General features: G+C 40.9%; 1 protein-coding gene across 1 annotated transcript in view; it reads left to right on the forward strand.

The window, feature by feature from the left end:
- The first annotated feature begins 393 nt into the window (after positions 1–393).
- Positions 394–12400, forward strand: part of LOC125921288 (Down syndrome cell adhesion molecule) — a 507313-nt gene continuing 495306 nt past the window's right edge. Inside the window, exon 1 of the mRNA XM_049628742.1 lies at positions 394–421. Coding sequence (XP_049484699.1) covers positions 394–421 — 28 coding nt within the window. The remainder of the gene's footprint in view (positions 422–12400) is intronic.

Genomic DNA, 12400 nt, shown 5'->3' on the forward strand with positions numbered 1-12400 from the left:
ATTTGCTCAAATACCCTGGGTGTAGATTTCTAGGTCCACCCTGTGACTTTTGCTATAAATGGGCACACCAAGGTTCAGAGGTGAAAGATATCACCTTCATACTGTTCCACGTCAGACAGCAGGTTTCAATGATGGAGAACCCCAAGGAAGATGGCACCTTTGGTCCAAAGAAATGCCTTTCTCCATCAACGGAGCCCTGATTTGAGTCATATTTAAGTGTCTGCTGCATTATCTTTGTACTCAGTGCTGTGTAAGCAGATGGTGTACAAGGATGATCACATCCCCTTTGTTGCATACGTGGTGTAAGTGTTTGAGCAATGAAGAAAGTCACATAAACGAGCCATATCTTGGTGAAGCAAGGGCAAAAAAGTGAGAAAAGTGACATCAGCGGGTATGAAGGTTCAGATGATGATGGAGGCAGGTGAGTTCCGTGCAATATTCCCCAGTGTCACGTGGGAAGAGAGAGGGGTGTATCATACCTGGAATCCAGACCCTGGTTCCTCCCATCACTGCTTTGGAGATAGTAGGTATTGCCGATAAGACCGGGCAACTGAACATCTATACTCCATCACTGCTCATTCATCCTGCTCCTGAAACTCTACTCAAATGGTAGGAAAGACATTTGTACATAATCCTAAGGACAAGGAGAAGGAGGCAAGATGGTGGCAGCCATGAGTTGGCAGCGGTGGTGTGAGTTGTCCGTGACGTAACATATTGGAGAAAGCTGAAGAAAGTCACCTGGAAGGAAGCCAGTGAGCAGGCTGCTGAACTGAAGGGGCCAGGTTAGACTAGAGCCAGTCCTCTGAGAATCCTTCTAGTTGAAAAATCTTGTTGTCACTTGCCACTTAGGCTACATTTTGAGTATTTGGAACGGTCATTCATTTGATTACCGGAACACGAAGGAAATCTATGAATTACCTGGAAGAATACAGTACTTTAAGAAGTAGGCTTATGGAAGTCCTTAGGCCAGAGCAGAATGGAAAACTGAGCGGCCCTGAGCTCGGTAAAGTGATGCTGAACGATGGAAAGTGATGCTAAAGGAAATGATGCTGAACGATGAAATTAACTAAAAAGAATTTTTTTTTTTTTGGTCATTACCCTTCAATGCTTTCACTTAATACTGGAGCTTAAGGTTTCATGTCTGGAATTAGATTTTACAGTTTTCTGTTGGGGTCCCCTTGCAATCTCTGGCTTTAATTTATTTTGTTCTTTAATCACACGACAGGTAATTCAGTTGGCCTCAGTTAATTTCATTTCACCCCTCCCTTTGATAGTGTTATTTTATTGCTTTGCTGTTCTGTGTGTTTCTGGTTCACATTGCTGTGCTTTTGGACACGCCGCTCGTTTTTGTAGTATTTTCTCTCTCTCTCCAAGTCTTTCAATCTTCAGGAAACAGTTCTGTCAGCATCGTTATGAGGCATCATTATTTCCCACTCTTTTTTTCCCGAGGATTTTCTTAATTTCCAGTTCCTCGTATGAGTCTGCAGCCATACTTTTTTCATTAATTTGTTCTATTCTTGTTCCCGCCTTTGTTCGCGCCTTTGTTCCCACGTGTCACCAAATGCCGAGGGGTCCTTTACATCATTTTGGATGATGCACGTGCTGTATTGCTGTGATCGTAATTCCCGGAGTGCCTTCTGCTCCTTCCCAATCACTGGCCGCTTTCATGCCTATGGGAGAACTTGGAGCTTTAAGTGTAAATGCTGGCACATAGCAAACTACATACATACAATTCATTACAGTGTCTGTGCTCTTCTCTAAAAAGGTACACTTAACTGCCAGCAGTGTTACTGAGAGTGACAGTTATCCATCGAAAGGGATGGAGAGACTTTATCTCTAAATGAATTCCCTCTACACATATGGAAATACTTCTCTAGAAGGATATTGCGAACAATACCGAGACATTTTCTGAGCAAAAACATTAACATTTTTCTTATTTTTTTCCTCCAGAGATTTGTAAAATACATAGCAAAATTGAACTTTTTTTTTCCTTTTGAAAAATCGGTACAAATATTGGATAAAAAGAACCCTTTTACACATGGTAACTAAATCTCATAAAAGTGTTCTTCTTATAATATCTGAGAAGTTCTTTCTCTCAGCTCCTCATTCTTATTGTCCCTTGACATCTATATAATGGAATTTTGATCATAATAGATGATGCGTATGACATACAGATTAAATATTATTCCTTAAAAAGACTTTTGGGGGCCTCACACAGTATGAAAGTCATAATATTTTTCTTTTTGAACATTTATTTATTCATTCCGTAACAATTGGAGAGCCTCTATTATATACTAGTCAGTACACCAGGGAACGGGAATAAGTTGCATCGCGTATATGTAGTGCCCCTCTTGTGGATTACAATGCGGTGTGGGGTACACACCAAACAACGAAGAAAAGAATTATCAGCGAATCAGGCAGAAGGAAAAGGTAGGACCTCGGGTCTACTCTGAGAGGTGGAAGACCAGGAACACGTTTCTAAGGACTTGATGTATAAGCTGAGATTCAAAGAATGAATCGTATTCAAAGTATGAACAAAAGTATCCCAGCAAAGGGCCCCGGATCTGTGCTGTCCCTTACAAGGGAAGACGCTTGGGGACCCAAGGCAGTGGGAAGTCCAGTGTGGCTGGACTCTAGGGAACCATCAGCGTGAGGTAAGATTGAGTTTTTTCTATGCATAATGTATTACCATCAAAATAAAAGAAGGCGGATCCAATCTCAACAAAAAGCACTGATAGGCCACCCCCCTGGAGGTTAGCGCTGCACAAGAAAGAAATGTTGTTGTGTGCAAATTTATTAGGAGTTGCTGAACTGTTTTCCAAAGTCATTGTATAATTTTACATCCCCACCATCTTATATGAGAGTTTCAGTTGCTCCAAATCCTATGAAAATTTTGTATTGTCTTCTTTTTAAATTTTTTATTGAAATTCTAGTTAGTTAACATACAATGTGATAGTCGTTTCAGGTGTATAATATAGTGATTCAACACTTCAATACAACACCCCGTGCTCATCACGGTGAGTGTAACCCTTAATCTCCATCACCTATTTCACCCCCCACCCCCCGCACCCCACGTCCCCTTTGGTAACCATCAGTGTGTTCTCTGTAGTTAAGAGTCTGTTTCTTGGTTTGCCCCTCTCTCTTTCTCTTTTTCTCCCCTTTGCTCATTTACCTTGTTTCTTAAATTCCATACATGAGTGAAATCATATGATGTTTGTCTTTCTCTGACTGGCTTATTTCACTTAGTATAATACTCTCTACCTCCGTTTATGTCATTGCAAGTGGCAAGATTTCATTCTTCTTGATGGCTGAGTAATATTCTATTGTGTGATTTGTGTGTGTGTGTGTGTGTGTGTGTGTGTGTGTGTGTGTCTGTGTGTCTGTGTATCACATCTGCTTTATCCATTCCTAAATCTATAGAAACTTGGGCTGCTTCAGTATCTTATTATAAATAATGCAGCAGTAAACGTCAGGGTGCATGTATCCCTTTGGATTGGTATTTCTGTATTCTTTGGGTAAATACCTCATAGTGCAATTGCTGGATTGTAGGGTAATTCTGTTGAGGAACCTCTGTACTCTTTTCCACGGTGGCTGTACCAGTTTGCATTCCTGCAAGCAGTGCTCGAGGGTTCCCCTTTCTCCACCTCCTCTCCAATACCGGTTCTTCCAGCTTTCACTACTTTTTTTTACAGTAGTGGTAACATGGGATTTTCATTTATCCTTTTAATCTACCTGTTTCGTCATATTTTAAAAGGAATTTCTCCTGGATAATGTATAGTTAGGTCTTGATTTTTCATCCAGTCTGACAATTTCTGCCTTTTACTTGGAGTGCTTAGCTATTAATTAATTAATTAATTAATTTTACAGAGAGAGACATGAGCAGGGGTGAGGGGGAGAGGGGAGAGGGGAGAGGGGAGAGGGGAGAGGGGAGAGAGAGAGAGAGAGAGAGAGAGAGAGAGAGAGAGAATGGATCCCAAGCAGGCTCCATGCTTAGCATGGAGCCCCATGTGGGGCTTGATCCCATGACCCTGGGATCATGACCTGAGCCAAAATCAAGAGTCGAACACTCAACCAACTGAGCCACCCGGGTGCCCTGTTTAGCCATTTATATGTGATGTGAACGTCAGTTGTTAAGATTTAAATCTAAGATTTAAATCTTAATCTAAGATTTAAGTCTTGTTACCTGCTTCCTATTTATTCCATCTATTTTCTGTTCTTTTCCGTTTCTTGTCTACTTTTGGATTAGTGGAGTATTTTTTTTAATGATCAAATTTTTTATCTCTAATGGGTTAATATCTAAGTTTTGTTTTGCTTTACCTTTTGTTTTTTTTTAAGTGGTTGCTTTAGGGTTTATCATATTGAAACTAACATGGCCTAGTTTCCAATGCTATTCTAGTGCTTCATGTGTGGCAGAAGAAATTATAGCAGTAGATTGTCATTTCCCTCTTCTCACCTGCCTTTGTGCTCTTATCGTCACTCATTTTATCCCTATATATGTTACAAACCCCACGATACATTAGTATCATTTTTGCTGTAAACAGTAAATTGTCTTTTGATTTTTTTCTATAAATGAGTAAATACATATGTTTTTTTTTTAAATTTTTACTTACATACTTACTATCTTTTGGCTCTCTTCATTTCTTTTGTGAAGTCATAAATGTCTATCTGGCATTTTCCTTTTCCCAAAAGACTTCCTTTAACATTTCTTACAATTGCTGATCTATTGTCATTGAGTTCTCTTAGCTTATGGATATGTGAAAAATCATTATTATTTTGCCTTCATTTGTGAAAGGGTTTTTTTTTTTTTTTGGCTGTGTATAGAATTTTATATGGCAGGTCTTTTTTTCTTTATTCTCTTTAAATAATGTTTTAATTTTTTGCTTCACTGTCTTCTGGTTTGCACTGTTTCTGAGAAGTCAGCCATCATGCTTGTCTTTACTCTGTATGTCGTGTGTATTTTACTTAGAAATCTGGCTGCTTTTAGATTTTTCTCTTTATCATCAGCCTTCAGAAATTTATGATGTCACGGTGTGGTTTTTTTTTTCATGTTTCTTATGTTTGGGGTTCATTGAATTTATGGGATATTTGCAGTTCTAGGATTCATTAAATGTTGAAAAATTTGGGGGCGCCTGGGTGGCTCAGTCGGTTAAGCGTCCGACTTCAGCTCAGGTCACGATCTCGCGGTCCGTGAGTTTGAGCCTCGCGTCGGGCTCTGGGCTGACGGCTCAGAGCCTGGAGCCTGCTTCCAGTTCTGTGTCTCCCTCTCTCTGTGCCCCTCCCCCGTTCATGCTCTGTCTCTCTCTATCTCAAAAATAAATAAACGTTAAAAAAAAATTTAAAAAAAATGTTGAAAAATTTGGATGGTGATTTTTCAAAAAATGTTCTGTCTCACTTTCTCCTTCTGGAACTCCAATTATACATATATTAGGTCATGTGATATGGCCCCTATCTCTCACCGATTTGTTGTTCATGCTCTTTAAGCCTATTTTCCTTTGCTTTTTAATTAATTTAGTTTCTACTGTTCCATCTTTTGGTTCACTGATAGTTTCCTCTGCAAGGCCTACTCTGTTATTCATTTCATTTGCATGTTTGTCATTTCATGTATCATATTTTTAATCTCCAAAAGTTTCATCTCGGCTATTTGTATAGCCTCCATTTCTTTTCATCAATATGCCCTTGCTTTTCTCTGCTGTCTTGAAAGTGTTGGGAGATTATTTATAATAGCTATTGAATGTTTATGCCTGCTAATTCTGTCATCTGTCATTTCTGTGTCTATTTCTATTGAATCAATTTATTCCTGATAATAGATCACCTTTTCCTGCTTGTGTCCAATTTTTACTGAATACCAGACATTGAAAATCTTACATTATCGATTATTAGATTTTGTTCTTTTCCATTAACTAGTATTGAAATGTGTTTTTTGGGCAGTTAAGCTCCTTGGAATCAATTTTATTCCTTCTGAGATCCATTCTGGGATGCCTTTTAGGCTCTGTTATGATTAATTTGGCCCCCGCTGTTATGCTGATAACACTTCTAAGTCCTTTATCTGATATCTGATATCCCATATGTCCGTTCTTTCCACCCTGGCTGGCAAGAATATGAATTGGTCCTTCCTCCATGTGAATTTCAGAGCTTTTCCACCTGTTCCTCTCTGGTGTCTCTTATCCAGCACTGGCTGTTTCCTCACATACATGCAAACGTCCATACACAGCTAAGGCTGTGTGTAAAGACTCATCCAAGGAAAACTTCTTTGGGTCTCTTGATCTCCCTGTCTGTGCAACTTCCTTCTCTCTGCTTTGTAAATCTGGAAGCCTTGGCCTCCCCACACCTCACATTTGTGCTTCTCAGCTCCAAAGTTCCACCAAGTTCTACTTGGGTTTCCTCCTTTTGGGAGGATCTGGGACCTCTCTCCAGGCAGTAAGCTGGGCACTTGGGGCCCACCTTGTTTGTTTGTTTATTCCCTTGTTTTGTGCGTTACTGTTCTGTATCACCTGAATGTCTACTTGTGAGAGGGCAAATATGGTTCCTGGCCTTTTGGTTCGTTTGTTTTGTTTTATCATGGATAGAAACAGAATTTTGTATTTAAAAGTTTTATGCCACTGTGAAGTTTTATCCAGCTCTTATTCATGAGAACAATTTCACCATTGCTTCAATGCTGGGGAATAGATAGAATAATTGAAATACATTAGCGTTAAATGCATATACCATCTGAGCACATTTTTAGAACCTGACTTGGAATTAGTTTATGGAAGTTTGGAATGCTTTTCAAGTCATTATGAGACCATTCATTTATCTGCTTTCAGATCATCTGATAAAGACGACACTAAATTTCAAAGCATTTATTCAAGCATGAAAACATTTTGTAGTCTCTGAATCAGTGAAGAGTTCTGCTTTCTAGATAATATTTACCTAAGGCTAAGTTATATCCCTTTTCATTTTGGGAGACCTTTACAGAAGCAGTTCATTTTACTAATAAGCACATTCATTGGCATATTCCTGTAGAATCAGTAAACGTATTTCAGTCCGAAATGGCATTTCCATTCAAAATGAATATATCCAATTTGCACATCTAATGGTCTGTTTTGGTTCTCATGTTTTCTGATCTCTCTGTAGCAATTGCCACTGTTGAAAACAACTGGTTGACTTCCTAAAATACTGTCTTTTTCTTTCTAAGGCATCATTCTCTCTCTGATTTGGGCTCCTGATTTCATAATTTCCTCTTCATCTTCATGATGGCTTTTTCTTTTTTCATTACTTTAAAAACATTTAACTTCTTTTTTTTTTATTAAAAAAATTTTTTTAATCTTTATTTACTTTTGAAAGAGAGAGAGAGAGAGAGAGAGAGAGAGAGAGAGAGAAAGAAAGAGTGCGAGCCAGGAGGAACAGGGAGACACAGAATCCGAAGCAGATGCCAGGCTCCGAGCTGTCGGCACAGAGCCCGACGCGGGGCTCAAACTCACAGACTGCAAGATCATGACCTGAGCCGAAGTCAGACACTTAACTGACTGAGCCGCCCAGGTGCCCCCAAAGTATTTAACTTCTTAATGAAGTATGGAATATATACATACAAGTGTACCTATCACAGCGTATAGCTCAGGGAAGTTTTCATTAGCTTAGCGCATCAGTGTACCCAGAACCCAGATCAAGAACATGTATGCAGCTGGCAGCTGGATGCCACCCTGTCCTTTCATTCTCTAGACCCACCCTGACCTGTGATTTCTTTTTTTCTTTTTAATTTTTTAATGTTTATTTATTTTTGAGAGAGAGAGAAAGAGAGACAGAGAGTGAGTGGGGGAGGGGCAGAGAGAGAGGGAGACAGACTCTGAAGCAGGCTCCAGGCTCTGGGCTGGCAGCACAGAGCCCGATATGGGGCTTGAACTCCTGAACCACGAGATCATGATCTGAGCTGAAGTCGGACGCTCAACCGACCGAGCCCCCCAGGAGCCCCAGCTGACCTGTGATTCTTAACATTCTGGATTAGTGTTTCCTATTTTTATGCTTGATATAAATGGAATAATACAGCGTGTAGTCTTATTGTGTCTATTTGTTTTGCTTGAGCATTATGGTTGTGAGATTTATATATTTTTTGTAATTCTAGATTGTTCATTCTCACAGTTATGTAGTGATTCAGTGTACAGATACATCCTACTCTATTTGCCCGTTTTTCTGTTGGTGGATATTTGAGTGGTTTCCAGCTTGGGACTCTTACAAATGGTGCCGCTAGGGACATCCCAGGGTGTGCTCTTTTGGTGAGGGTATGCATACATTTCTGTTGCATAAACACCTGGTAGGTGAATTGTTGAGTCATAGGATATGCATATGTTCCGTTTCGGGAGATATCGGTGAATGGTTTTCCACAAAATCTGATTTTATCAGATTCCACCCCCATCTGCACCGTAGGAAGTTCCTACTGCTGTATGTTCTTGAGCCCCTCAATATATATAGTCTGTCGTTCCCACTTTAATCATTCAGAAGGCTGTTTAGTGCTAACTCCTTATACTTTTAATTTCATTTGTTTGTTGACTAGTTACATTCAGCATTTTCTCATGTGCATATCGGCTATTTATATAATGGCTTCTGTGAAGTGACTCTCCAAGCCTTCTACTTTGTAAATGGATTCTCTTTTTCTTATTGGTTTCTAGGAGTTCGTTATGTATTTTGCACACCAGTCTTTGGCCCGATATCTTTTGCGCAACTCCCCTTTTGTATATTAACTGTCCCTGAGGACCCGTCTCTTTGTTGGTTTCTTTTAACTTTTATTTTATTTTATTTTGAAAATTTTCATTCCAGTGTAGTTGACGTACGGTGTTCTCTCAGTTTCAGGTGTACAATACAGTGATTCGACACTTCCCTGTACGAATTACTCAGTGCTCATCAAGATAAGTGTACTTTTCAATCCCCTTTGCCTATTTTACGCCCCCCCTCCCCGCCCCGCCCCACCCCGTCTCTGGTTTTTGTATCTCCTTGTTCGTTCCACTCTCCTTGGTATGTCTCAGCCAGCGGTGAGCTTCGGTTTCCTGGACTATGGCTTCTCTTGCCGGGTCTTAGAGCCCTATTCCCACCTCACTACTGAGTGGCCCAAGGGCAGTGCCCCCTTGGCCTCAGTAAAACTGACATTGTTGTTTTCTCTGCCCACCTCCGTTCTGCCTTGTATGTTCTCTATTTTTGTTCATGGTGCAACACGCGACCAGGCATATGAGCTGTTGAATTCTGACCATAATGACTTTTTCCTCTTCCTCTTTCACGTTCCTTTCATGGCCCTGCCCACAAATTCTGGCGGGGTCACATCAAGACACATTCATATAGGCTTTCTCCTCCCTTCACCCCACCCATGACCACGCAGGTCTAGGCCACCCCCGCAGCAGCCTGGTTGGACTTCCAGCCTCCGCTCCTCGTAAGCCCAGTGTTAACTTTCTAAGACGACAATTTGGAAAATGGCTTGCCCTGCATCAAAACGTTCACTGTTTCTCTGTTTTTGTTTAAACAGCTTTCTTGAGATGTAATTCACATGCAATGAAATTTACCCATTTGTATAATTCAGTGGTTTTTAGTCAGCTTGCAGATATGTACAAGCTTCATCAAAGTCGAGTTTAAACCTTTTGAATGACCTCACAAAGAGCCCCTGCATCCCGAGGTTACCACCCTATTACCCCACACCCTCACCGCTAGCTCTAAGGAAACCACTCCCTTCTTTCTGTCCTTGTAGAGTTCTCTCTTTCGGAGACTTCATGTGCTGTAATTATAGAGTACGCGGCCCTTTGTGATTGGCTTTTTTCACTTAGCATAATGTCGTCAAGGCTCATCCATGTCTGTATCAGGTGTCAGTATTTCATTTCTTGCCATTACTGGAGAAACTTCCACTGAATGGACGTACCAGATCTTGCTTATCTGTTCTTCGGTTGATGGACGTGCTGGTTGTTCCCACACCTGGCTATTATAAATAATGCTGCTCTAAACACCTGTGCACAAGTTTTTGCAGGGACACGTGTATCCATTTCTCTTGGGTATATGCTTATGGATGGGACTTCCTGTGGCCTGCAGAATTAAGCATACGCTTTTTAGCATGAGATCTGATATCACTTAGGATCTAGACTTAATAACAAGTATCTAAAATGGAAGCTTCCTGAGATCACCCTCCAAGCCTTGGTTGTAGTGTCCCCGGGCCTTAGCACAGTGCTAGGCCAGTAGGAGGTGATGGGTGAGTGTGTTCAGAGTGAGTGAGTCTGAAGACTCTCAAGTTCCCTCGCTCACATTGTGCATCACTCTTATTTCTGTCCTGAAGTTCCGATTATCTGGGATCTTCTCGCTTCTCTCCTGCCTGTGATTGACTCCGTGTCCTAACTTGTTTATGCCCCCTGCCTAGAATTTCCCTTCCGCTTCTCTTCTTGAGAGTTGGCCTCATCTTCCCCAGGTCGGGGTAGTCTCTCTCATCGATGCATCCGTAGCATTTCGTGAGTAGTTCTGCCACAGCGCTCAGCAAAGAATTTTCATCTGTCTCTTTACTGACCATGGTACCCTCTGGACGAATGAGCGATTGTTTCTTTCATGTCTCTTCACCTCGCCAGATCTGAATTTTCAAGAAAGCAATGTAGACTTATTTTTTTCTTTTTAGTGTAACATTCTTCTTTCTGTTGTCACTGGAGCCCTGCTTATGCCATCTGTTATAACGTGATAAAACGTGGAGAAATCTGTACATGAAAGAACAATCCTCCAAAGCCCCTTCCTTCGGCATCCTTGGTGTCCATACCCCGGGATTTTATACGCTGAATGTTGGAGTGAGAGTATGCCAAATGTTTTGTTTAGCTTTCTGTTATTAAACTGCAGTTGGTTTCTGGGAAGTTTCACATGCATGTAATTCACAGCGAGATCGCCTGTGCCCTTACTGGAGGGAGCAAATGTTGCTGTATTTAAAGTACGTGCAGCATGCTATAAAATGAAGTACTATTATTTAAGCAGATGGATGGTCCCTTAGATGGAAGAAACAGAAGCTGCTGGAATGTAGTTTGGGTTTTCTTTTGCCTGTGGCCGTATGATGTGTATCTTAGAGAATGAGTTTATGTTACGTTATTAAACCCAGTGGTGTGAAATACAAAGACTAAAGTGAAATACCTTAAAAATGTAAGGAGAAGTGACAGTAATCCCCCGTGGGTCACTTACCTCCTTAACTATACTAGGATTAAACATTTATTTTGCATTTTTTCTTGAAGGCATTTGAATAATTTCACATTTATATATGAAATATTTCTCACATACATTCCTGTGTTCAAAGACTATTCTTAACAAGGCTAACTTTTGTGAGACAAGAGAACGAATTCAAATATGACTAAATTTTATTTAGTTCAAATTACCTAAATCCAGTTGACAGAAGAGTAATGTGGGGTGGGAACAAAAAAGAATCTGGTGGAATTAATTAGCCTCAGAGAGTGACAGTTTCCTCCCTCCTAACAACGTGTTTGGGGTGATGTCAGTTTCCTAGAAAGCTCAAATGTAAAATCACCGTGCTACTCTCAGCATTTTTATTTGAGTTGAAAGCTGTAATGTTTAACTATTAACTGTGCTTCCGATCTGAGCCAATTTCTTAGTTAGCAATAATTTTCATTGCTATTCTGATTTATGGAGCATTGCTAAAGATTTTAGTTATGGTTGGGAGAGAAAGCCATCAAACTTACTACTTGATGAACAACCCCCCCCCCCACCCCCGCCCTTGCCTGTCTTCTCTTTGAGTGAGTCTGTCACTTTTACAAAGTGGCTTTTTCTCCACCATCTTCTGGCATGGTGGTGTTTCCTCCATGGTGTCCCCTCTTTTCTCAGCTCAGAAGTAGTCAGCACTGGTTCCAGTGGGCAAGCTGGTGGACACTTCTGCTGAGACAGATCAGCAGGAAGCGGGTAGATGTTCAGATGAGATACCTGGGGGTTGCTGACTGTCCTAAACACAGCTTCTCCGGGATTTGGCTTTACAGAGGAAAGGCAGCCATATGCTGAAAGTAAATCTTCATCAGAAAGACCGAATCTGGCCTCTGTGAGCTCCTAGCCCTGAATCCACGGTCAAGTGACAAAATCCCCACCTCTTCTTCCGTAAAGTGGAGCCTGTGCTCTCCTGGCAGAGCTCCTGTTCACAAGACTAAAAGAACACCTTGAGGATCACAGCATTGCCTGGGATGGTATAGGCGCTCAGTAAATGATATTCTCATCTCTGCCCAGTGAGACTAATTCCAGGCGTCGAGGGTGTCTTTTCTCGCGTGAATATGTGACTAAGAGTGCGTTTGTTTTTAGAAAGTCACATAGAAGCACAAATGTCTGCGAGGTAGGTCTTCAAAGCGTTTTAAAACCTTTGGTTAATTTTTGGATTGTAGAAGTTGTTCCCTTTGTTCATGGAAGTGACACTGTGACTACTGGTTAC

This window comes from Panthera uncia, chromosome C2 (genome assembly GCF_023721935.1).
Source record: "Panthera uncia isolate 11264 chromosome C2, Puncia_PCG_1.0, whole genome shotgun sequence".
Taxonomy (NCBI): Eukaryota; Metazoa; Chordata; class Mammalia; order Carnivora; family Felidae; genus Panthera; species Panthera uncia.